Raw genomic sequence first — 25,590 nt, 5'->3', positions numbered from 1 at the left:
GGGTAACAGCCACTCATGCAGAAGCTACTTCCTTATCTAAGTAGCAAACTGCATCAGACAACACATAGAGTCTACCTCAGGGGATAAGAAAAATTAACAAAAATCCCAAGCATATAAAGTGAGTGGTGCATTTATTTCTTCCTTTCTTTCAATATAAGAGAATGTTTCTTCAAGATCAAACCAAGAAAATTAAACCTGACTTTAATTCAGTTTTTATTTTATAGAGTTGACACCTTAACTTATAAGAAACAGTAGTAATAATCACACTCTTATCTTTTAAAAACCAAGTCATGTCAAGAAAAAAAGAAAAAGCCTAACTTTAATTTATATTCCACCCTAGGGATAAGCAGGGCTCACTTCCTAGTAGCTACCTAGGACATTTTGCCCAATCATAGAAATAAGTGGAAGACACATACATTAGGTTTGTATCTCTAGAATTAACTTCTGAAAAAGATTCAATAGTGATTTAATCAAGAAGGGACAGCCTATTGGATACTAACTCCAAAGAATGGTTTACAAATAAAAGTTAGGTCATTAAAAACAATTAAAATAAACAGTCATTTATACTTAAAAGCTATTGCCAGGATTCAAATGGTTAAAAAAACAAAAAAAACAAACAAACAAACAAACAAAAAAAACATACATACTCTTACTGGCTAAAATAAAGTTAATAACAACAAAAATTTATGTTAGGGATCAATTCCCTTCCAAAAACTTCTAATGCAAAAAATATACTTTATGATCAAATGTGTTCAAAATATCAAGGCAAAAGGTCTTAAAGGAAGAATAACACTCTGACATTTGTGGAAAATGTATAATCAACTATGTAAAGAAACATGTTTTTTCTTGGCCACTGATCATTGTATTTACTTAATATTTATAAATTTAACTATGAGAAATATAATCTTTGTGTTCAAGTAAACTTACCCCAAAGGTTTTGGTTTGTGTGTATCTAAGGAGTGCAATTGACATCTCTTGTTCTTCTTACTTTTTGGAATTGCATCTATCATGTCATTTAGTTTGGACCTATATAAAAGCAAAAATCAAAGATTATTTGATACTGAAGACTGTATCATTCCATTCTGGATCCATGAATCAGCCAATATAAGATTAAACTTTAAATCAGTTTTTAATAATATAAATTTCTCTTCTAAAGAGTTTAATCATTTTTAGTTTTTTGCCATCATGATGATAATGACAATAATATCTAGCAATTATAGAACTCTTTATATATACCATCTCATTTATTCTTCACAATAATCCTATAAATAGGCAATATATAGTTAATAAGAGGAAGGACTTGAAGCCAGGTCTTCTAGGCTTTGAGGTTATCTCCCTATTCACTATTGCACACTAGGGGGTTCTTAATATTTTTTGCATCACAGACCCCTTTGACAGCCTGGTTACACTTATGAGCAAATGTTTTAAGTATATAAAATAAAATGCAAAAGATCATTAAAAAATCCTACCATATCAAAATGCAATTCCCAAAATATTTTTAAAAGGGTCCTAGACCAAAAGGTGATTTAATGAAGAAAACACAAATTACTTAATATAGTTTCCCCCCCCCCTTAATACTGAAAAACATTACATTTACCATCACTTGGCAGTTTTAAAGACTCATCTTCCCACAAAGCTATGCCACCAAACCTAGTAAAAAATACCGTTACTGTGACATTCCATATCATTTCAGCATCAGAATCCACATTAGTGTCCCACTGTGAGACAATGACAAGCTTAGGCAAATGTGTGAAAGGTTTTATCCAGTCTTTGAAAGCAATTGTCAAAAACCACAATTTAAGCAAGCCATTTTTCTTTGTTTGACTTACCCATGCACATAAAATAACGTATAAAGCTTCTTTGCATCAGTCATACAGCTTCGAGTAACAGAAAGGACTCCCTTGGGCCCTACAGTAAGAGGCTCAAGGGCAGGATTTCCCGACTCTACAAGCTGGGAAAAGAGGCGCTCCACACTGCGACGACAACCAACACATGGGACAAGCTGAGAAAGTGCACTCAAGACTTCACGCGATGTCACCATCATGGCAATATTGAGATCTTGCTGCTTAAGCATGCTATGTCGCTGAGAGCAAAAGGGAAAGCAAAAATGAAAACAAGTCCTTCAAAAATACTAATAGGTAACACTTAAAAACAAACAAACAAAAAAACACCCTATATGCTGATATAGCACAAGTGTTTTCCAAATAACATCTCATTTACTGCTCAATAAAGACATTTTAAAAAAATGTTGATATAGAAAAGGAAATAAACATGATACTATAGACTAGTGATTTCCAAAATGGGGGTGGTTCTATGACATGACCCTAAGGAGTATATGAGCCATCAACTACATTAGGAAAATAGATCACATGCTACCCTCCCTGAGATAAGAGTGTCATAGGGCCCATCTTCAAAAGAAGATAGCTATCCCTTACCTAGTACTTTCCCACAAAATTCAACTTTTGGAAAGCATGAATTTTCAATTTACCCTTTCCTAAGCCAGGTATTGGTCCCTCAGGGCATATAATTTAATTGTTCCCAGTTACCACTGGCAAACTTACCACCCCCTCAACCCTTCAGCAAACCCACCAGGAAAAAAAAAATTATTAGGAACAGGAGATCAAAAAGGTTTGGAAACCACTGTTATAAATCAACATAAAACTATTACTTGTTCTCCTAAGTGATGTGTTTTCTCTTGAAAGTTATTTATATTACTACTAATGTCCTCAGTTATGAAAAGGAATATAGAATAAGACAGTCAACTGTTAAACAATTCACACTTGCATTTAAGCTTTCATTCAAATTTTCTAGAACTCTGAATTAAAATTTATAATACAGGCTAACAGTTTGCCTTGTGAAGGACAATAAAACACAGTGTTATTCTGTTCATATCTATGTCCGTTTCAAAATGAAATGATGATCAAAAAATTAACTATAATATTTTATTTAGCTTCTCACATTACAAGATTCATATAAAAAATAACAACAACAACAAAAACCCTCAACATATAGTGTGGTGGCCTCCTCCTTCAAAAGACAGACAACAAAGAAGATCTGGAAATTTCAAGTCCTAAACACAATTTTTTTTTTGCATGTTATCATTTATGATCATTCACTGTAACAGTCAAAGAAAGACCATAACTTTAAAACTACAAAGTCAATACAATTTGCCCAGCTGTATCAAGTTAATTAACTTATTACAGGATTACATTTAGCAAAAACCTAATGCAATAATATTAAAAACTTTACCTGAATGAACTGCTTTAGTTGTGCACCGTTATTCTGATGCCCATCAAGATTTAGCACATTATCAGGAAATTCCATCACCATCTTAAAATTAAAAAAATAAAAATAAAAATAAAAAAACCAAAAATATTCATGCCAAAATTCTTCCCCATTCTTGAAACACTCAAAGCAGTGCTTACTAACTCATGGGCTGAATGGTAATATTTAAGAACAGATTTGCATGAATGGGATACCAAAATCGGGCTTTAAATTCCTAAGCCAAGTCCTAATAATACCTCAGAAAGGTAAAGTAGTAACTATGAATTCTCTCAGGTCATACTCAGAAAAATGTAAACTCTAGAAGGTCCTACACCATAAGTTTGAAAGATCTGAGTATCAGTGATACACTACATATCAAGTGCAGAGAAGTTTATAACCAGGACTGACTGCTAAGTAAAAAATAACTGCTATAGGGAAAAAATTCAAATATTTACATAAGCAAGAATTATTATAGTACAAAAAGGTCACTATTACAAGATATTGCATCAAATAAGAAACCAGGAATCTGATATAAGGGTAGAAAGAAGAATCATAAATTTTATTAGGGAAGTCTGCAATATAAGCTGTGCCAGGGCAGAAGAGAGAACAAGTTCTGGGAAGAAGGTGAAGACCAAGTGACTCCTGATAGTACCCAGAAAAATAAGTAGCTTTCTGGGGGACCAAAGATCTAGAGTTAGAAGGGATCTCAGAAGTCATTGTTTAACTTGCTCATTATATAGATAAGAAGCCTGAAGGCAAAGGAGGTTAAGTGCTTCCACCAAGGATAATATGGCTAGTAAGACAATATGGCTGGATTCAAACCAATCTCCCAATTCAATGTTCTTCCCAGTATATCAGGATTGCTGTCTTCTTCAATCCATTATTTCCAGGACATTCCTAACCCTTGTTATTTTTCCACCTGTTCCTGATATTCATTTTGAAAAACTACAAAAGGAACATACATTCCATAATTACTTGGTTTAAAATACCAATGCTGTGTTGAGGTAACCCCATGAAACAATTTATAAGTGACTGGTATGAAGGTGATGGAAGAAAGTAAGACAGCTTTAAGTACTGAAGGGGAAATGGGGGGGGGGGGGGAGGGAAGGACACACATTCACTTCAACCTCAGTAACCCTTGTTTACTTTCACCTGGGAAGCTTTCAAGAAAATTAAAAAAAAAAAAAATCTAACTTATTTACCACAAATATAAGTTGTTTTACTTACTTAATTTGTGATTTTTGAAAATTTATTGAAGACAATCAATCCCAAAGGATTCAGTTAAGCAAGGTATCAATTGCTCTATTTATAGTAATGTCTTTCAGTACTTCTACTATAACATTAAGACAATCACTACCTGTGTTTCTGTAAGAGTGATTGAAAACTAGATTATTTACCTAACAGAATATCTACATGTGAAGAGGCAGACATTGATTTTAATAGCACAATAATTCAGTAATAAAAACATCATGTCTACCACATGCATTAGCATGTTCCTTCCAAGTCTCTAACTTTTTTTAAAGACCAGTCATCCCTCCTTAAATACATTAGTCGTAGATGGTCAAATCTAAATCGCTCAAGGGCTGATTATCCAGTTTAATGATTAACCTTTTTTTGTTTGTTTCTAGTTCTCCCCACAGGTGGCCTGTTCAAGCTTTTTACTAGGGTGTAAAGTAGCAGAATGATGATGAACTCCAGTTATTTATCTTAATTTGGCTAATGCAACTTCAAATGGTTCAATAAGGAAAAAACACAAGTGAATCCAAAATCCTTACTTTACCCAAGAATTTTCAACTATTATTATTCCTGTTTCTTTTATCATGAGAACTGACTGAATTCAACTCTAGCTTGTTTCCCCTGAGCCATTTAATAACAATCTGGTTATCAAATGAATTGATAAGAAAAATACAAAATTATATACTGGAGTCACTGCAAGTTTTAGGGTTTGATTTTCTATATAAAAATAAATTTATTTAGCAAGTAATTAAGTATTAGAACTAATTTGTGGAATTATGTGATTCAATAGAAGCAACAGGCCCTTTCACACCTAACTTATGCAGACTATTTAAAATGTGCATCCTTTACCTCCTGAACTGAGATATTATATTACCACACTGTGTTGAAACTGGACATTATGCTTTATGTCCAATTAAACAAAATTTATTCGTTCATTAGTTCCAGTGTTTTAAACAAGTCAACAAGCATTTATTAAGAGCCTAAAATATCAATTTAGGAAGACTTGAAGTGAGTTTGTTTTTAAAGATTCAAACTTGAAGACCCAGTGTATGATATCCCATGTTCTAACTGTACTTATGAGAACTGATTTTTTTCCCCTTCAAATAATGTTTTGCTGTCTTAAGCAAGTAGAATAAACCAACAACAAAAAAAGCTTATTACAGACTTTGATGTTCATCAGAACGTTTATTCACAAGAAGCATTTATTAAGCACCTAATAGGAGCCTTGCACTGTGCTTAGTAAGCCCTGAGGATATAAAAGGGGGGAGGGCAAATCCTTGCTCATAAAGAGCTCACAGTCTAATGGGGAAGACATTCAAACAGCTATGTACTAACAGCAAGATTAAAAACTAGACAATCTTAGAGGGAAAACATTATGGTTATTTATAAACTTTTACATTTGGTTATAGATCGTCATTATATCACCAACATATCCTGTATTGTATCCATTTTGGATTTTGCCAGTCTTGTAAGGCCAGTCTAAGCAAGGTAATTTCCCTTGCAGTGATTTTATCAAATACCCAATATTTACGAGGTAAATGATTTATTTTCAACAGTCTTCTGCCTTGGCAGCATTTTGGCCAAATTCTATATAAGGTACTATGTGCCATTAACTACCTAAAGAGGAAAAAGAAAAAAAAAATTTTTGCTTATTTTTTTTTTTTGTTATTTTGCTTTCTATTCTTTAAAATAATTTCTTAGATAACCTAAAGTATTGTCAAAAATCGGTAAGTGAACTCACAAACATAGAACAGAAGATATTCTGCATAGGAGTGCCCTCAAGATCAAATGAGATATTTGCAAAGCACTTAGCCTAGTTTCTAACCCAGAGTAGTGCTTCATATTATTCCCTTCCCCAGTTTTTGGATTATTTTCCTGTTGTGCAGATAGCAAGTAAGTGCATTTATCCAAATTATTTTCATTTGTATTCCATTAAAAGGACTCCCTGATCTTGCCATTCCTCTAAGCCCTCTCTCTGCTGCACTCTTAAGATTTCTGCAGCAGCTTAGTATTATGTGTTGTCTTCCTGCTGCCCCTTGTATCCTGTCCTCCCCTCTCCTCCATTAGAGGTTGAGCTCCTTAAGTGTAGCCTTACTCTATATACTCCTAGCACCTGGCACATAGTAAGTGCTTAATAAATGCTTTTTCATTCACTCCAAATTTCTCCTTTCACCTTTTATTTACAATATAATCCCTTCTACAAAATACATTCCAATGCTATTGAATCAGAGTCCAAAGAGAAAACATGAAACCACATACCTTTTGGTAGCTCACTAAATCCACACCTCCAAGTAGATGTACATTTATTATATATAAAGTCTAACATATCTTTATGGAAATTTTAAATACCCCAACTCTCCAAAGGTTTCACTAAAAAAGCAAATCTGTGTTCCTGGAATTTTCTAAGTATATAATTCTAACAATTAAAAATAGCATGTTAATGCAGACAGATCGCTGATTTTCTAAATAATCTATAATACTAATATTTAGGATTCTTTCTCAAGAAAGACAAAATGCCTATATACTATAGAAGTGTTCAAATACATCCTCCTAAACTCTTACTACACTTACTTATGTTACAGATATCAATTGTAATATTCAGCATTAGGAGGCCTTTGTACAACTTGAGATTATTTGTTTTAAAAGGCTTCAAGGTTGAGACTCTATATTGAGTCTAGATAGAATTTAGATTAAAATCTAAGTCTAACAAAAATCCATTTTTGAAAAGAGTTATGAGCATTTCACATTGGAAAAGTAGTCAGATTTTGCTCTTACTCCACTCTATTAATGATAAATGTGAATTAAAACTCTATTAGCCTTCAACCCATGCTATTAAAGTTCAAATGTAGTTCAAACTTCCCTCTAGTCTAATGTATATATCCCACTTGATTATAAGCTGGCTATTAAGAAAAATCAATTTTTCAAAAGTTCTAGAAGTATTTCACATTGGGAGAGAAAAATTTCTAAAGTTTTACAATTTCCTTGCCCCCCCATCCATTGTTATTGCTTCCTGTATCATAAGCATATTAGAATCAGAATCCACTGAACACAAGGCCACTAAGAAGTAAAAAGCAATCGATACTGATGATGACTACTAAAAATGCACCAATGGTTTTCCAGAGAACATACTTTGCTCAGAACTTTATCAATGGATAAAGGGAACCAAAAGCTCAAACTCAAGGAACTTCATAAAGACCATTATCTAAAACCATTTCTCACAAAAGCCTACCACCACATCACTTCTATTAAAAAGCTACCATTACAAAGTCTGTTCCTTCTTAACTGCCTTTGCCTTAACCACCCCCACCCCGTTCCTCTACAGGTAACTGGATTTGCTATTTCTCTTAACATATTAGGGAGAGAGAAAGGGATCTGCAAGAAGCTTATTTCTTTCATTATGGTATATCTGAGGGAAAAATATTTCACTAAAAAATATTTATTAATTAAAATGTTAAATTCCTAGAGGTTCACATTTTCCCAACATAAAATGCATTTCTTTAAGGAATGCTGCTTAAATTAAACCAATTACTTGCAGCTTTCTTTTTCCTAATCCTAAACTCAAGAAGCAAGATAAAACCTACAAGCAGGGAAAATCAAATTTTAAGTGACTTAAAGAAGTATAAAATGTTCAAAAGGACATTTTTTTTGAGGGAGGGAAAAAGCTTCCCCCCCAAAAAAAGGTAAAATTTTAAATCATTATTGACAAATGCTTAAGACAGCCCTCAAAATATCTTCAAATGTTGAGTTATTAGTGTATCATTCTTCACTAAGAGCTCAAGTTAAAATGGAGACATGGAAGACAATGTTTTAAATTCATTAAATATCCACATTTTTGTGATTAGCCTCATACAGTCTTCTTTACATCCAATCTCTTTTCCTTCCTCTTTATTCTCTATGAAATTTTTTTGATTTCAAGATGCTAAGGGAAAGGATATTTTGGGATAAACAAAAATAAGTACACAGAATGTTTGCATGAGCATTAATTGCATGGACCACTTATCATAAGAGATCAATGGGACCACTTAAAATATCCAAGATGCTCTATTAATTTTTTAATTTAAAATGAAGCTTCACTAAATTTTTCTTATAGAACTCAGAAAAAGGTACTCAAAACATAGAACTATTGGCTGATTCTATAGGAATAAATCCTCTTTCCTTCAGTCTTAGGACAATAGAAAGTACTCCACTCTTTTTCCCAGGAAAAAGCATCCAGACTAATTATAATTATAGCTTTTTGTTTTGAACACTCTAACCAATTACCCAGTTAACTCAATCACACTTTTCCATTTTAAACAGAAGTGCTGCACCTCAAACCAGACTTGACACTGGCTAACAAGAGTGGCATCTCTAACAATGACTTGCATTTTAACAGCTATTGTAAATTTTAGGTGGCATTTGGCATTTTCACAACTACATATAAAATTAACAGACAATATAAATTTGAAACACATAAACCTTTGTTCTGAAAATAAATTTATTTTCACTCAAATCTAGCTCTGAACTCTAACAAACTTGGGTAGTACAGAATACCAAAAACAAATTTCAAAAGAGAAAAACGTTGATCAAAGATCTTTAAAAATAGTGACAAGCAATTGCACTCTTTATTTCCTGTTAAGATTCAATTGCAAGTTTTTGCCATTTCCTCCAAAAGGAAACATCATTTTTTCATATAGTAAAAGCAGAGCCAGATAATACTATTAACTCTTGAAAAGAATTGTAAACCATCCAATCACAGGAAGTGGCTTTTTTGGTTTTTTTTTTTAATTTATACCTCAAAAATAAATAAATAAAAAGGTTCTAAATAAATAATAACTGGAAAATTAAACACGATGTTTCGGGTTTTTTTTAAACACCTGGCACAATTAATCAAAAGACAACCTAGTGAGAAAAATCATTTCCGAAATAGTTTCTAAAACGCGTTAAGACTATTCAAAGAATGAATTATAGACCTCTTCCTTCCACTCCCCCCCCCCCTCCCAGGTTAATAAGTTAAAACAAGGCAAAATGATTTGGTGAAATTTTTCCTGACTGGCTTAGACATGCCTGTCAACTTCAGTATTTGCCGGTACAGCGCCGCACATAATGAAATACAAACAGTCAGGCGGCAGCAGCCCAGCTGTGACAGTTGCAGATAATCATTAAGTCTCCTCGGGGGCTGGTGGTTTCTGAGATAGGCCCTAAAATGCCCGTGGTTCTGGCGTTCCTGTTACAAGGCGTCAGCTCTGAACTGGGGCATATTTCCTGGAAGGAGACGAACTCCAAGGGGTGGAGAGGTGGGACAGAATGGCGAAAAAGGGTGAGGGGGCGAGAAGCGGCCTGATGGGGGCCGAGGCGGCCCTGTCCAACCTGGGGCAGGGAGGGAGAGTCGGGCCTGCAGAGAAGGAAGGCCTCGCCTACGAATTGCAACACCCTCGATTTCTCCAGTGCGCAGCTCTCGGCCTGGGGGCGGGGGAATGGGGGGAACAGCTGCCAAGGCGGCGGAGAGGGAGAGGGGGGAGAGGCCGGGCCGGCCCAACCCGGCCCGGCCCGCTCACCGTGAGGGTGTCGTCTATGTAGAGGGGAATCTGCCTCCTCTCGAAGGGGAACTCCTCCTCCCCGTCTCTGCACACTGCCACCAGCCGCGCCATCGTCTCCGATGTGGCCGCCGCCGCTGTCGCCGCCGTCACGACCGCTTCCCAGCCGCCGCCGCCGCCGCCGCTGCTGCCGCTACCCGCCGCCGCTGCCGCTCCTGCTGCTACTGCCGCCTCCTCCCTGCTCCTGCCTGCAACAGCCAAACCCCGCGAGCGTAAAGCGAGGCCGCCGCGCGGCGCCGCACATTCGCCACCGGGGGAGGGAGAAGGGAGGCCGCGCACGGACTCAGCGTTTTCCATCGCCTGATTCAACACGCGCGGAGCCAATCAGCGTCAAGAAACGCCCGAACCCGCCCTCCCCGTCGCCTCCCTCCGCCCCCCTCCAGTTCTCCGCCCACGCCTTCGAGCCGGCCTCCTGTCAGGAACACCAGGCGGCGGAAGAGACCCGCCAGAGAGGGGACTTCCCCAGCCAGTCAGAGCCGCCGCAATCCCGGGCCCCGCCCGTCCCAGAGTTCAGAGGCCAGCCCCTCCTCCCCTGGCCCGGTTGTCAGGCTCCCCTGGCCCCAGGCTGGGCCCGGCTCCAGCACCTGCTCTGACCTGCCCGCCTCCCGCCACCGCGCGCGTGCTCCCCCCTCCTTTCCCTGTCCTCTCCCTTCCAGGCGCGCCCCCGCAAACCAGGCGCGCTCCCGCCCTGTCAGTCCCCACTCCCAGGCGCGGCTCCGGCTCGCCGTTGCCCAGCGCGGCCCCGCCCCAGGGAGGGGTCGGGCCCCGCCCCGAACCTCCGGGGGCGCTGGGGTCGGAGTCTTTCCCATCCCCCCCTCCCGAAGCCCCAGGCAGGGCAGGGGCCGGAGGCGCCCCGAGCTCCTCACCCGGCTCCCCTACCTAGCCCAGGCCTTAGCTATCCCTGCCTAGCACTCCAACCTTCCCCATTACCGGCTAACGAGGCCCTGGGCGGGGCCGGGCTGGGCTGGGCGGGAGCGCGGCTCTGCGGGCCGTTTCCTCTCCCGGGTCTGTCAGCCGCTCGCGCCGCGTGGGGAGGGAGGAGGGGAAGGGGGAGGGAGAGAGCACCAGGACAGAGGGGAGGGGCTGGGAGGGGGGGAGGGAGAAGACACCTACCTCCCGGGGCCCCGCCCCCTCTCGCGAGATTCCCGCCAGCCAACGGCCGCGCGCGGGAGCCTCTCCTATCGTAACCGGCCCTACCCGGCGTCCTCAACGGCCGTCGCTGCAGCTCGGTCCTCGGAACCGGGACTGCCGGTCTTGACCTCTGACCCACGTCCGCACCCCAAATTACTGCGTTAAATCAACCCAAAACGGGGGTGGGGGGGCGGGAGCGGGAGCCGGAGCCGCCTACCAAGGACAGTCCAGGGTAGGCGGGCAGGCGGGCATGAGAGGCCGGGCTAGGCCGCGGCGGCGGCGGCGGCTCTGGGCCTGGGGAGCTGAGAAGAGGGTCTGTGAGGGGCAGAGAGATGGCGAAGGTGGTGAGTAGAGAAGGGCGAGGGAAAGTGTAGGCGGGGGCGAGTCGGCGTGGGGACTTGGAGGGTTGAATTTTGGGGAAAGAGGACCCCTCCCTTGCCCCAGGCCCAGCCCGCCTACTGTAGAGAGGAAAGGTGGAGAAATCCTTCCCCTCCTCCCAACTCCCTGAGCAAGAGCCGCCCTGCGCAGCCTCCGAGCCATGTGTGAGACTTGGTGGAGGGGATGTTGGAAGTTGTCTAGTCAAACCTCTTAGAGAAGTTGACGCTCTATCCCAGACATGAACCAACTTGACCCAAATGGGGACTGGGATGGACAAGGTTTTTCATTAGCACTATTTCATCCATGGACCGAGATATCCTCGAGGGAAAAATTGTCCCCATATTAATGGTTTTAGTTGTTATGCCAAAACCTGGTTGGGGTGGAATGACCCGGTTGCTTTTTCAGAATGGGTCAGACTTAATCCGAGAAGGGAAAGGGAGAACACTGATTCACTTGGGCAAAGGGCAGAAAACCCTTTTGGCCTTTTCTTGAGTAGAACTGCCACAGTGGCAGTTTTCAGCATTCTGCTTGCTGCTCTCAGCTGAAAAAAAAAAAAAAAAAAAAACAACAACCCCAACTTTCAGGATTGTTGTAAAAAGGTTCTGGTTTTTTTAAGGGGAAATTTGAAGCTTTTCAGGATAAATGCTATTTTACTTACTATTCCTAATAGTAACTAATTCTTAAAGGCAGATATATGAATCCTGGAAGAATAGCCTGGAGCTGTGGTACTGACCTTTAAAAGCTATTTTGGTCATCACATGAAGTCTTAGAGATTCACAACAAAAAAAAAAACCTACAGTGCATCCTCAGCCATGTTGACTTATGACATTGTGTGGTCACTGTGGGGTGGGTGACATAAGCTGAAAGAAGCATTGTTCAGTCCTAAAGGTATGATTATCCAATAAATATTTATGCTCTTTGGTGATGTATTAGAAGGACAACTGGGAGTGCCATGTGTTATTTTGTATGTATGTATTTGTGTATGGATCTACACATATTACCCCCCCACACACACACAAACAGTTTCAAGTATCTAACCTTTGTTTCACACTTAAGCCTTTAATAATTATTACTCTACAAAACAGCAATTTGTGTGTAGTGTGCAGGATCTGAAAATTAAATTTTTGGTAAAAACCTGAACATTTTCTTGAAAAAGCTACCTGTAACTGTTAATGTCTAGAGGTGATTCTTTCAAGTAAGAAGTTTTATCTAAGTTGATCTATTTAAGTCATTTTTTTTTTTGGTTGGTTACAGTTAATTGAGAAGGACAAGCTTATGTATGGTACTAATTTTAGTAACATTACTGAGTTTAGGATTATTGCTACTTGAAAAGAATATGGCCTCTTGCTCTAAAGATTTAATCTAAACTAGAAAAGGCAATAAAATCTGGACTTATAGCTTGCTTTCTATGACTTGCAATTTGACTTGGCTTTTGAGCTACCCAATAGAAGCCCTTACTTGGACAGTGTTTCAGATCATTTAGGCATTAAATACTATTAAGAGACAAAGTATATATTGGATAGATTTCACTCTCAAAGAATGAGGTTATAAAAGGAGGGACTCATTTTACTACATATTTAGGGAAAGATGCTAGAGAAAAAATTTGTTATGTGTAGCAATTGTATTTCATTGACTACTGTTTGCCACCAAATGATTTCAGGGCAGATTCTTTTATTTATTGGTTTAAATAATTTAGCCAGTTTTGCTTTGCTTCTTACCATCATTTACAGGCTATATTTATTGAGTATGCACTACATTGCATGATAATTATGTAAGTTAAAAATCGAAGTCCCTGCACTTATAGAGCTTACAACCTAATTCTTTGACAAAAGAGTAACATCAGAGCCATGCTTTTGCCAAACATGGAAGGAGGGAAAAGGGCACATTCATCATTTTCCCTAGTTTCCTTAAGAATTGGATCAAGAAAAAAGAAAAAAACTGGGTCTACAATGAGCAAGGTCGAGTGGCTAAGCAGGGGGAAATAAGGCTGGCAATAAACCAGACCACTTAATTATTATTAATAAAGATGCTATAGATAGGGTTGTTATGGCAAAGCCATTCTAGATTTATCTCCTTAGAAGAAATTCTCTGCTTTCAAGAGGTCACTAAGGAAAAACTGCTCTTCCCCAAGTGTTTTAAGGACAGCTGTTTTTCTTTTTTTTTTTTTTTTTTTTTTTTTGTATGCTTTGTACAGCATTTTAATGTGTGAAAATTTATAGGGCCCTAGATTTATACCTCAAAGAGAAACTGAGGCCTAGAGACAATAAGTGACTTTCCCAAGTTCAAACTAGTATTTTAAGAGCTAGTATTTAAATTCAGGTCCTCTGACTTAAAATAACCGCACTCTGCTGTTGGATACATTTAATAAAAATGGAAATGCTTTGGCACTTGCACTTGGCAAACATATATCTTTTAGTCATTACATACTTCATTCCCGTGACTATTGAATTCATTATGCATACGTGTGTGTATACACAACACACACACATACATACGTAATACATGCATATATGGGTAAGTATGTATATATAAAATCTGGTTTAGTTGTAAAGGGGGGGCTATCATATACAAAATAATAAATGAATCATTTTCTAAAGATCACAGCTAGGATGATGTCCTAAATGACATTACAGTCCTTCCTAAACAATTTCTGCTCTCATCTTTTTTCCTAGTATTTTCTTTCCTCCCTCCTTACAAATTATGCTTTTTATTTTTAATAATGATGGTTAAATATTTTGTTTTGCATGGTAGTAAAATCGAACAGCAGAATGTGATATTACCTCAGTTGTCCAAATGTGTAGAATCTGTGAAATTGAGCTTTCTTTTTCATGAGCTGACAGTGGGAGGTTCTGTTGTATCTGTCAAAAATACATACACATTTCCCTCACTTAGATCTTAAAAGAGAAAGGTAACTCCTATGTTATCTGGCTCCTTATAAAAAAGAATCACCAAATGACATGCCTTATCTGTGTATTATTCTGTTATGTAAGCTATTCATCAAGTTTTACTTATATAGAGGAGGAAAAAAGATCCACTTTGATCTTTTCAAATTATTTTTTTCCATAACTGTTGGGACTTGAAAACCTATTGAGATACTTTTATTAGGCACCCTCCCCCAGCCACAGGAGAGTGAAAGTGACTACTGACAATAAAAAATATATCATTCAACCAACATATTCATTAAGCCATCAGATAACTTACTTTAAATTACTTTTTAAAACGAGAGACCAACACGATTAGTGCCCCTCTGCCCTCCTCTGCTTCGCTATGAAGAGACTGGCTGTGGATGCTGGGACTGTGACATAGATAGCAAGTGAGCCAATCACCTTTCCCTGTCATGCTTAATTTGCATATTGCAATTTTATTGGTTAAATGTCTAAATTCTTAATTGAAAATTGAAAATAACCTCTTAATATGAGTTTTGTTTTTGTGGCTACATGAATTGTTCATTGAATGGATCTCCTTAGAAGAAAAAATAAATGTCTCATAGCGGAGTAAATTCAGGATATAACTGGCTATATAAAGTTTTCTGCAAATGTAAAAACATTCTAAATTGGTTGACATTGTAAAAAAAAAAATTTTTTTTAAATAAACTTATTCAAGAAGCTATAATAGCTAGAATTTATTTGGTGTTTTTAAGTCTGCAAAACATTTTACATAGTTAATTGATCCTCAAAACAGTCCTAGGAAGTAGATGCTTTTATCTTCATTTTACATATGGGCAAACTGAGGCTAGAAAGGTTACTTGCTCATGGCTTTTAATTTTCAGGGAACAGGATTTAATTGAAATCCAACACTTTCTGCCATAACATGCTAAAAAAGCTTTTCAGATTAGAGACTAGAATAGGCCCAAAACTAAATGAGAGAACATTAAAAAAAAAATCAGCTGCAGTTACAATTCAATATGGATGGATACACCTATGTAATAAATTAATCCAGATTCCTTGCCAAATACAAACTACTCTGGATTTTACCCCAAAATGAACCTGAAATACAGATTTTCATTCAGGAATACAAAAGGCCAATATGAGATTACTGTCTCTTGCACTCAAAAGAGTTTACAATTTTTTTCAAAAGAACCCAGCTCTTATTTTCAGGGTGGGGAAGTAATAATGTTAAATCATTAAAAGAGGATGAAACAGTCAATTTCATTAAAATAGACTGCATTCTAGTTATCTAAAGATATTTCTTTTTTAGTAAGTAATATCTGAAAATTAAACAATATTTCATAATCACTTGGTATGTAAATTATACTATATAGTTACATCTTTTTTTTTTTTTGAGAACTTATTCTCTATACCATGCATTTTAGAATACCAATGCAAGTTTTGAATGATTCCTTTTATACTTAAGCTAAAAATTGTTGTATAAGATTTTGTTAAATTTGAGCTATGATGAAGGAACCTTGTGCCTTGACTGGAATACCATTAAGTTATCTATGGGAAATTTCAGAAGCTCTGCTTCTATCCTGTATCTAGTACTATATACAGTGTTAAGGTATAATAAATAAGAATCAGTGCATGATGCCACAAGCCTGTATTTGTGACAGTTTGTAATTCTGAGGTAAAATTAACCCTTCAGTCACAAAATGACATTCTTGACACATTTTTCATCCCAATAATCACCAGCATTTTACAGTTATATTCTGTATATGCAGGACATACATAATTAAACAGTTACTAATCATGTACAAGTATAGTATAGTTAAAGTCCAAGAGGAACTACAATGTAGAGTGTCAACAGTCATGTTGACTAAGCCTGTCATGATGTTTGTCAACAAGAAGAAAAGTAGCTGGTTTCGGTCAATGGCAGCAATTAAACAAAGGCTTGGCAGCTCTCTTCCATTCTGGTGGGCCAGAGACTCTGAAGACTTTTTATCTGTGTTGATTGTCTGGATGAGATCCCAAGAACATGGCACAGTAGCTCCTTTAATTAAGAATTTCGTGAAAACCAAAATTACATTACCTAATATCAGCCAACTAAGAAATGTTAAGCTGTAAGCAACTATCCAAATGCAAAAAGCTAAATTAGCCATTTTTCGGGAAACTGCATCTATATATGTTTGACATATATAAAGAAACACAAGGAAAGTGGTAGCTGTCAGTAACAGATGATATCCCACTTTAATCCAATCTCTGAGAAGAGGTTTTACCCTTAACACATATAACCCAGTTTGTACACCAGCCATATATATGGCCACATATCCAAAGGTGGAGATGATTCCCTCACGGTTCGCATTTAGGAAACCAATTCTTGTGCCTTTGTGATCGATCCCATGCAAAATAATCATCTTGAGTTGTGCAAAGTCAAGAGATAATTGGTACAATATGGCAATGATGACAGCCACAATCCAAGATTTATTTAGAGGGAAAAAAATCAAAAGTAAGGAGGCTACCACTTTAACTACTGCTAAAGTAAAAAAAAAGTTCCAATGAACTCCATATTCAGATAAATGTTCATGATAGCCTATAGACTTTACACTGATTAGTCGTCCTAGCCCTAGGAGTATTAATGGCCAAACGGAGAACAACTGCCTTGCAAGGTAATAACATCTAGATTGTTTGGCCCCAAGTTTTCCTCTAACCTCTGGACAAATGATAGCATTCCCAAAAACGAAGGCTCCCACTCCAAAATCCATCAGTCCTGTTCCATAGACCTCTGTTTTGGCATATCGTCTAGGATAAAGGGGAAAATCCACAGCCAGAATGCTGATGGCAGTGGCCAGATTGATATAAACACGGAACATAGTAACGGATGGAATGTTTTTGGAATCTACACTGATTTTTAGGAATGCAGAAATGATTTTCTGGGCAGGTGCTTTGGCATAATAGTGCCTTTTGCTATATATCTTGTAGAACAACAATATACCCAAAATGGTTAAGATAGGTGGCACAAAAAAGATCACAGAAGAAAGAATGGTGCAAGAAGCTACCAAGGGCACTATAAGTACAGCAAAGTCAGTAAAAAAGTGAGCTCCCCATCTCCATGACAAGGTTACATGGTGGAGTTGTAACAGAATGAGTATCAGACCTCTACACACAGTACAGAGTGGGGGCAAAGCCAAACCAGCTGAAATTTCCAATAGGCTAGTTCCATTGAGGTTGCTGACAAAGGCCGCCTTCATTTGACTGTGAGACATTTTTCTTCCTGTATTAAAAAGAGCAAAGAAATGAATTTGTAAGAAAATTGAATACAGTAAAATTTCCATATATATATGGCCAAATTTTTATTATGATTCAAGGAGAAAATTTGGAATTGGACAATTGAACTAAATAATGGAACCAGAATCCAATTGTTTTCACACTCAGCCCAGTACTAAAGACTGCTCTGAACTAAGAAATGGAACAGAACTTAGGTCTGTTTTGTTTAATCACCTAATTTTTCAGATGAAGAAACTGAGGGAACAGAGGTGAAATAACAGAACTATTAAGTGGTAAAGCAACTGAGATTTGAGCAGACTGTCTGCAAACCTAGCAGACACTTCACTTGATCAATGTAATGAAACCAAGGCCTAAAGAGAGAAGGACTTGCCCAAGGTCACAAAAGCTAGAGGTAGAGTCACAATCAGAACTTATGTCTCAATATGTCTTTACATCAGACAGTTTCCCAAGAATATTAACACAGTTGAAATTTACAATATTTTACAAATGTCCAATTTTATTTATGAAGATGTCTTAGATTTTAAAATATTTTTATAAGCTATTTAAATTTCAGTGCTATAAGTTCACTGTGATTTCTTAATGGGAGTTGGAATAAGAGAATCTGGAAGTTTTAGAAATGAGTAAAAAATTATTTAAAATGGGGAAAAATATTAAAATAAATTTCACTGCTAATAAGATCTCATAATAAATTCTATAGCAAAGTACATAATTCAAGATGAACCTTAGTTCCAGAGATATTACGTAATAGCATTAAATGTTAGGCATTCCCTGGTATGAACTTGTAACATAGCTGACAAAGACCGCCTTCATTTGTCTTAAAGGAGATTTGGAATTGGATAATTGAATATAGCTGGCAGTATGATATAATGAAAAAACAGACAAAAACAAAAGATTCAGGTTCTCTATGCCCAAAGTGCTATAAAACTGTACATACATAGTCTATCTCCCAGAGAGATCATAAAAGAGGGAAAAAGACCCATATGTACAAAAAGTTTGTTGCAGCCCTTATTGTAGTAGCAAGTAGAATGCCCCTCAATTGGAGAATGGCTGAATAAATTATTGGCATATGAATATAATGGAATATTATTTGAGCATGCTGATTTTAGAAATGTCTGGAAAGACTGACATGAACTGAGTGAAATGAACAGACCCTGTAGAATACTGTAATGTAGTAGCCACAAGATTATCTGATAGACTTAGCTCAGCTCAACAATGCAGTTATTCAAGGCAATTCCAACAGAATTGAAATGAAAAATGGCATCCATTTCCAGAGAAAGAACTATAGAGAGTGAAACTTTTTGTTCTTTTTCTTGTAGTTTTTCTCCTTTTGGTCTGATTTAAGTTGAACAATATGACAAATATGGAAATGTTTAAAGGAATTACACATATTTAAGGATAGCTTGCTGTTTTGGGGAGGAAGGTAAAGGAGAAAATTTTGGAACAAAGCCTTAAAAAAAATGAATATTGAAAACTATATGTGTATTTGGAAAAATGACATTGAAATAGGAAAAAAAAGATTCAGGTTCTTGATGGTCTGTCTAAATTAGGTTTTCATTTGTAAAAATGATTTCTAAAAATCTAAAACATTTTCAAAGTACTTTTCAGCTTTATCATTCTATGAATCAACACAGCAAAGTACAATGTTTTATACTAAGTATATAATAGTTTTAAAAAAATTAACTGAAATGTGTGTATGTACATTATACATAATTATAGTTTAAAAGATCATTTGTACAGAAGTTCATGACTAAGTTTTGTGACTTTGAACAAATCATTTTATGTATCTGTAGTCTCTTATTTGTAAAACAAAGGGGCTAAATCAGATCTTTTAAAGTCAAGCCTTCTAGTACTAAAAATCTATATGAATGTATCCTGACTTAATGAGCAAGCTAGGTTTTGAGCAGAAGAGACTTGAGTAGAACACTAGGTCTGGATTCAGAAGGACTTATTTAAATCCAACCTTAGACACTTATTAGCTTTGTGATTTTAGGCAAATCACAATAGTATTTGCCTCATCTTCCTTGACTGTAAAATAAGGAATAACAGCTCCTCCTTCAAACAGTTGCTGTGAGAATTAAAATATTTGTAAAGCATCTGGCACATAGTGTTTATATTATATATCTATTTTCTTCTACCCAATGAGGCTGTAATGGGTTTAAAGGAATCCTTATCCTTACCCTGATCACAGATTTATATACTGAAATACAGACTATGGATAGGTTCAGCAGTTTAACTTAGGAGGCAAAAGGCACTAGTAAATAGTAAAGTGTTATTTTCCTTTTTAAAAATGTAATGTATTCAAATAAGAATCAGAACACTGTTAAATCACCTAATTCAGGACTATATTCGGATTTTTTTTTCTTTTAAAATCTCCAATAAAACCAAACCTGAGATTAAATAATCCCAAATTTGGAACGATTTAATAAAGTAAATCTTAAAATCTCTACTAGCAAAATCACAACCTCTATTCAATTGTAAAATTAGGGAAAGTAATACTTAGACAACCTGCCTTACAGGGTTGTTTTACAGAGCTTTATAATCCTCTATTAACATACATTGTCATTTAGCTTTCACTATATAATTGTAAGTCACTGACCAAAGAGAAAAATCAGGTATCTACTGAAGAGCTTTGTTTTGGTCTTTCCAAGGTGATTTTCAGCTTTAGCTTATAACTTTTTTTGGTAGGTAAAATTAATTTTATGAAATCGTGCACATCAAATGTACTAGTGCAAATACCTTAATCTGTATATACTTTAATCTGTATTCTAGATATTGTATTTTATATCTTTACAAAATCTATTTAAAATAAATACTAAAGATGTAATTCTGCAGCATTTCAGAACAATATTTGCAATAACCTATATAAAAGAGATACACAGCACCACTGGCATACGAGCCTTATATTAGTCCAGTAACCTTCATTGGTTTACCCAACTGATTTTCACTCGCTAATCCTCAGATTCTTCGTGAAATGTGGGATGTTTTACTAAAGGGTATCTATGGCGCTACACCTCATCAAAACTATTTTTAATTTGATGATCCTGTTCCCATCTTGTTATGTGGACTCTTCCCAGTTCCCAAGGTTCCCCAGCATAACCCACCCCGTCCAAGCACGCGTGTTCGAACCTCCGCCAGCCCACCCGAATCTCTGACCTTTATCTTCCACCAGTAGGTTAGATTTAAGCCCGACCTTTTTCAAGGGGACCAGTGGCTGGATGAAAGGAAGGGGTAAAAGGCAAGCCCGGACCTGGGAAACCTCCAGAAAAAAGCAGCCTTCGGACTAGAAGAATCATCTTTAGGCTGGGGGCCCCATTAGGCCCAGCCTTTTCTTTTGAAATACAACTTTCGACAACTGGGGAGTCACCCAACTAGTCCAGGCAGCCCGATTCTACACATTCTTCCAGGGCGGTGGGGTGGATTCTATCTTCTCTCCTTCCCGTCCTCGGCGGCTACTCATACATCCGGTTCGGATTCCCGCCTCGGGGCGCCCGGCCACGGGAGAGGCAGGGATTCACTACGAGAAGCTAAGTCACCGAGAGAATGGCGCAGCCGCAGAAACTGTGCAGAGAGGGCCGAAGTCTTTGCTCGCAGTCGGCCTTCTTGGAGGGCGGGGGCGGGACCTGGAGCTTGGAGGGGGCGGGACCGGGACCTGGAGCCTGGCGGGGGCGGGCCCAGACATTCGGTTCGCTTCGCTTCTCACAACGCCCAAGAAAGGCACTCCTTTTTGCCCAGTCCATTGCTGGCTTCTCACTGATGTTCCTGGGTGACTCAAGGTCCCGCGGATGCTTTTTCCTCTTCTTTCACCACTCCTTTAGACATTCCCAAGGTTCCCCGAAATAACACGCCCCCCACCTCAGTCTTTCACCGGGAGCCGGGTCGCGGCAAGGGCCACGTGCGCCGTCCGCCACGTGGGCACGCCCCGCCCGAAGGCGGGGTCTGTCGGCGATCTCTCCACCCCCCCTTTCTCCTCGCGCCGGACCCCTCCCCCCAGATCCCTTCATTTTTTTTCCCACCTCCATCCCCGCCTTTCCTTGGGCCAACGCGAAAGTCGGCCCGGACCTGGGAAGCGGTGAGTAACCCCTCCCCCGGTTCCCCTGGGCAATCAGTCTCCCCCACCCCCAATCCTGGGCCTAAGGAGGGGGTTATAGGAGGAGAGGGGCGGCGGTCCTGGCTGTGACTGGGGCGTAGCGGACCCTCTTCCCGACAGCTCGGGGCGCTCCCTTTCCTCCGGCACTCTAGGTGCCTTGTCTGCCAGAAGAGCCTGAGAGCCCTGCTGGAGCCGCGGGTTTTGCTGGCTTATCTCTCCCTCGACCTGGGCTGCCCCAGATGTGCGGGGGCGGGGGGTACCCTGGCTAGCCGGACTGGGGGGAGGGGCTGAGAAAAGCCGGGCGTTGTGCTGCGCTCCCCGCAGGCGCGGGAAGCGCGAGCTGGGGGCAGGAAGGGCCGCGGTGCGGGGGATTGGAGAAAACCTCCGGAGGACTAGCCAGCCAGGCACTGCTTAGGGAGCTGCTCCCCGGGGCCGGCGGGCCGGGGTCTCCCTTCCCCTGCTCTGCCCCGCCTCTGCGTTTGGAATCGCTGTCCGGCCCCGAGCCGGCCGGCCGGGAGGAGGGCGACGCCCACTTCGGGAGCCCCGTGTCCTTGTGCTTGCCCTTCAGTGAGCCTCCCTGCTGGCGGGGAGCGCGCTGAGGGTGACCCGAGGAGCCGAGGTCGGAACCAGGTGCTTTAGGTTGGATCCCGGGAGGCCGGGCCGGGACAGGCCGGGAGAGAGTTCTCCTCGCTGGTGAGAAAGTGGGCTCCGGAGTCCGGCCCTGGCGCTTTATGTCGGAGAACTGGGGCGTTTGGCCCCGGGGGCTTGGACTCTGGTTCTACGCGCTCTCCGCCCTCCCGAGGAAGAGGGAGTGGGGGGGAGGGGGGAGAAGCTGCCATTGAAATCGCCGGGCTTCGGTCCCCGACTGTTTCAGCCAGCCGCCCGCCCACCTCTGCTTTGGCTATTACCTCGCGCCTGTTTTCTCACCCAGCCTTAGTTCTGTGAGCGGGGGTCTTTGGGGGATTCTTATGGACACTTGGGGCTTACCCAAAAATTCCTTTTCCCAAAGGTAGAGGAAAGCGATATTGACTTAAACCCAGCTTTTACTTTGGCCAAGAACTCAGCTTTTTAGGGTTAGGAAGTAGAGCTCGGTGCTGGAGAAATGCAGTCAGCAGAAGGGGACTATGGGCTAGCCTCAGTTTCCCCATTTGTAAAGTGGAGATGTGTACAGTACCTACCGAGGGTTGTTGGGGTGAATAGTAAAACACTATAAAGTGAGAGTTATTTTAGTTGCTATCATTAATGACCCAGAGTTATGTATGATTTTCTTTCCTATCCCTAGAGGGAGAGGGGACTTTAAAAGTCATCTGGGCCATTCCTCTTATTTTGTAGCTAAAAATGCTGAGGTTCAAAAAAAGCTATTTGGATCCTCTGATCTTGAGTCCAGCTCTCCTTAAAAAAAAAAAAAAAAAAAAAAAAAAGGCTTCTCCCCTAACTTGAAACTTCTGTCTCACAGATGCTGGGTAGGGACTGGCCTCTTTCTCCAGAACTTGACCCCCCCCCCCACTTGTTGCCAAAGTAGCATTGGCTTTCGGCCAGGACAGCCTAGGTTTCCTCAGGCAGAACTCTCATAAATAGTTTTTCCCGGATCCCTACTTGGCAATTTGCAGGACAGACTCGTTCTCCTCTGGTACCTGAGCCACCGACCTCATTCCCAGCTTCCCCTGCAGCGGCCTGGATGATGGACATACATGCTTGTGTATAGGTGGGCGCCCATCAGTCTTCTGATGTTTACTCTCATTGTCTCCATTCTCTTTCAGATGCCCCCGCTGATCTCACACTGATTCCTCCAGGGCAGACTCCTTCACAGTGCCAATGTTCCTCCTGTCCCGCATTCAGAACCATAAAACCCTCTTCACCTGTGGCCCAAAGTCCTTTTGGGAAATAGCACTATGCTGCAGCAGGTAACCTAGATTACAGAACCCGCAGGTAGCACTAGCGAAGAAGGCTCTGCCCAGAGTTCACTACTCACAAGAGGAAGTGAAAGACAGCGACTAACACAGTATGATATAAGTACACATTTTCAAGTGCTAGAAAATTCCGTTCTTTGTGGCACATGAGCATTTGTTTTGTGGCAAGGTATTTGGGTGGGTTCTGGCATAAGCCCACAATGTCCAGGGGACAGAGTACCAGGGCAGTTTTCATGCCTTATCAATGGCTTTCAAACGCCTGGACAGTGTCAAGTTCTAAAGTATCTATTCTGGTCTTCAGGAGCTGCCTGAGCGGAACAGGCACCCAGTGCCATAACATGGTGGTCACTGTCAGCAGGAACAAAAATGTCTCCTTCATTAACTCTCCAGAAGGAGGATGGTGGGAACTCCTTCCTCTGGGCGTGGCCTTGTCAGTAACAATGAGAAGAGGGTTCCCACAGTGGGCCCTGGAGTTGCTGCTCCAAATATTCAAACGAGAACAAAAAAGGGTTCCATGTGAATGACAGTTGAACATGGGTCAGCTGCTCTTGATAGGCAAATTCCCTTCCAAAGGGGCAAGTGATGGCCTCTGTTATGCTCCAGCATAAGGGAGTCCAGGTTCTGATCCCCAAATTCAAGTGGCAGAGGTGCACACTATTGAGTCTTCCGGTGCAGTGGTGCAGCTGATAGCAAAAAAGCCTATGGGAGCCTCGAGGAGAGTTTTCTTAGTTTGTGAAGGCAAAGATCACCTTGGAATAGGTTCACCTTGGAAAAGCATGTTTCTGGTGCCCGTAGCCATAGCATGTCTCCAAGGAGAACAGCTTCTGGCTTGTTGGAAAATTTTCCCACTCATTGAAAAATGATCTAGTCAGTTGCTGTCTTGTCATTTCTGCTTCTAATAGTGTCTCTGTGTCACTGCTTCTCTTCATTCATAGGGCCACCTCCTTGCTCAGGGCAGCTTTCACCTGGATCATTCAGATGGCCTCCTGCCTTAGGCCTCTCTCCAGTCCTTTACACACATAGATTCCAATGTAATATTCCTGTAGCATAGGTTTATGTCCATTCAAAAGAAGCTTTACAAGCTCCCTGTTGCCTCTGAGATGGAGTCAAGATTCCTCAGTTTGGTGTACATAACGTTTGTCAAAGCTGGAGTTACTTAGATTTAATTTCATATTAATCTCCTACACGTAATCTATGTTGCAGGCAAACTTATCCAGTTGTCATTCCCCATTTCTTCTCTCTGCATCTTTGTCCAGGCTGACTCACGTCTGAAATGTACCCCTTCTTCCACTTTCATCTTGACCTTCCAGAATCCTTTAGCTTCTATGGAGAATCGTTTCTTACCAGAAACTTTCCTATTCACTCTAGCTGTTGTATTGGTTCCCTCCTCAAATGAAATGTTGCCAACTACTCTAGATACAAGTTATATCCTTCTAGTAAGATGTCAGTTCCTTGAGGTCAGAGACTTTGGATTGATAGCCCCAGCATCTAGCTCCAGAATGCTTTCTGTGTGTTAATAATGCTCAGTAAATTAATACAGGAAGGAGAAAGGAATAAAGTCCCTATGAGCAGGAAGTCCAAAACTTGTAACACACCCATTCCAGGGACTTGGATGCCTTAAAAATCATGGAAGTGTCCCTTCTGTCTTGCCCTCCGTAACTCTTATTTTATTTGGTTCAAAGCTTCTTGCTTCAGTTATGCCACAGACTATGATTCTAACCAGTTTGAGAATCAAAACAGTTGGAGCAGCTGGATGATGCAGTGGATAGAGCACTAGCCCTGATGTCAGGAGGACCTGAGTTCAAATTTGACCTCAGACACTTGATACTTCTTAGTTGTGTGACCCTGGG

General features: G+C 40.1%; 3 protein-coding genes across 20 annotated transcripts in view; 1 reads left to right on the top strand and 2 right to left on the bottom strand.

Annotated features, from left to right (window-relative positions):
- Positions 1-14,864, bottom strand: part of GGNBP2 (gametogenetin binding protein 2) — a 28,672-nt gene extending 13,808 nt beyond the window's left edge. For 3 of the 13 annotated variants that reach the window (XM_074262010.1, XM_074262015.1, XM_074262016.1), the window contains exons 1-5: positions 11,004-11,176; positions 10,035-10,261; positions 3,250-3,330; positions 1,830-2,083; positions 928-1,026 (exon numbers count right to left, since the gene is read on the bottom strand). In XM_074262010.1, coding sequence (XP_074118111.1) covers positions 928-1,026; positions 1,830-2,083; positions 3,250-3,330; positions 10,035-10,127 — 527 coding nt within the window. In that variant the 5' untranslated portion in view covers positions 10,128-10,261; positions 11,004-11,176. Of the gene's footprint in view, positions 1-927; positions 1,027-1,829; positions 2,084-3,249; positions 3,331-10,034; positions 10,368-11,003; positions 11,177-14,362; positions 14,441-14,783 lie in introns of those variants that run through there. The other 10 variants (XM_074262005.1, XM_074262006.1, XM_074262014.1 and 7 more) reach the window with 6 other exon arrangements.
- A 1,239-nt stretch (positions 14,865-16,103) lies between these two features.
- PIGW (phosphatidylinositol glycan anchor biosynthesis class W) lies at positions 16,104-21,297 on the bottom strand. 3 transcript variants are annotated; one of them, XM_074262018.1, is made up of 2 exons: positions 20,934-21,297; positions 16,104-17,729 (listed from the first exon to the last, which is right to left on the bottom strand). In XM_074262018.1, the coding sequence occupies exons 1-2, from the start codon at positions 21,034-21,036 to the stop codon at positions 16,204-16,206; spliced, it is 1,629 nt and encodes a 542-aa protein (XP_074118119.1). In that variant the 5' UTR covers positions 21,037-21,297; the 3' UTR covers positions 16,104-16,203. The 3 variants fall into 3 exon arrangements, with proteins under 3 accessions (XP_074118119.1, XP_074118121.1, XP_074118120.1); XM_074262020.1 differs by having other exon boundaries at positions 20,897-21,194; XM_074262019.1 differs by having other exon boundaries at positions 20,991-21,179.
- A 413-nt stretch (positions 21,298-21,710) lies between these two features.
- Positions 21,711-25,590, top strand: part of MYO19 (myosin XIX) — a 31,478-nt gene continuing 27,598 nt past the window's right edge. For all 4 annotated transcript variants that reach the window (XR_012481273.1, XM_074262002.1, XM_074262001.1 and 1 more), the window contains exons 1-2: positions 21,711-21,812; positions 23,591-23,734. Coding sequence is in view for 3 of the 4 variants with exons in the window: in XM_074262002.1 (XP_074118103.1) it covers positions 23,723-23,734 (12 nt within the window). In the remaining variant the exon portion in view is untranslated. The remainder of the gene's footprint in view (positions 21,813-23,590; positions 23,735-25,590) is intronic.

This window comes from Sminthopsis crassicaudata, chromosome 4, assembly GCF_048593235.1.
Source record: "Sminthopsis crassicaudata isolate SCR6 chromosome 4, ASM4859323v1, whole genome shotgun sequence".
In the NCBI taxonomy this organism is placed as follows: Eukaryota; Metazoa; Chordata; class Mammalia; order Dasyuromorphia; family Dasyuridae; genus Sminthopsis; species Sminthopsis crassicaudata.
Note: the sequence above shows the minus strand (reverse complement) of the source record. Positions and strands in the feature narration are given on the sequence as shown.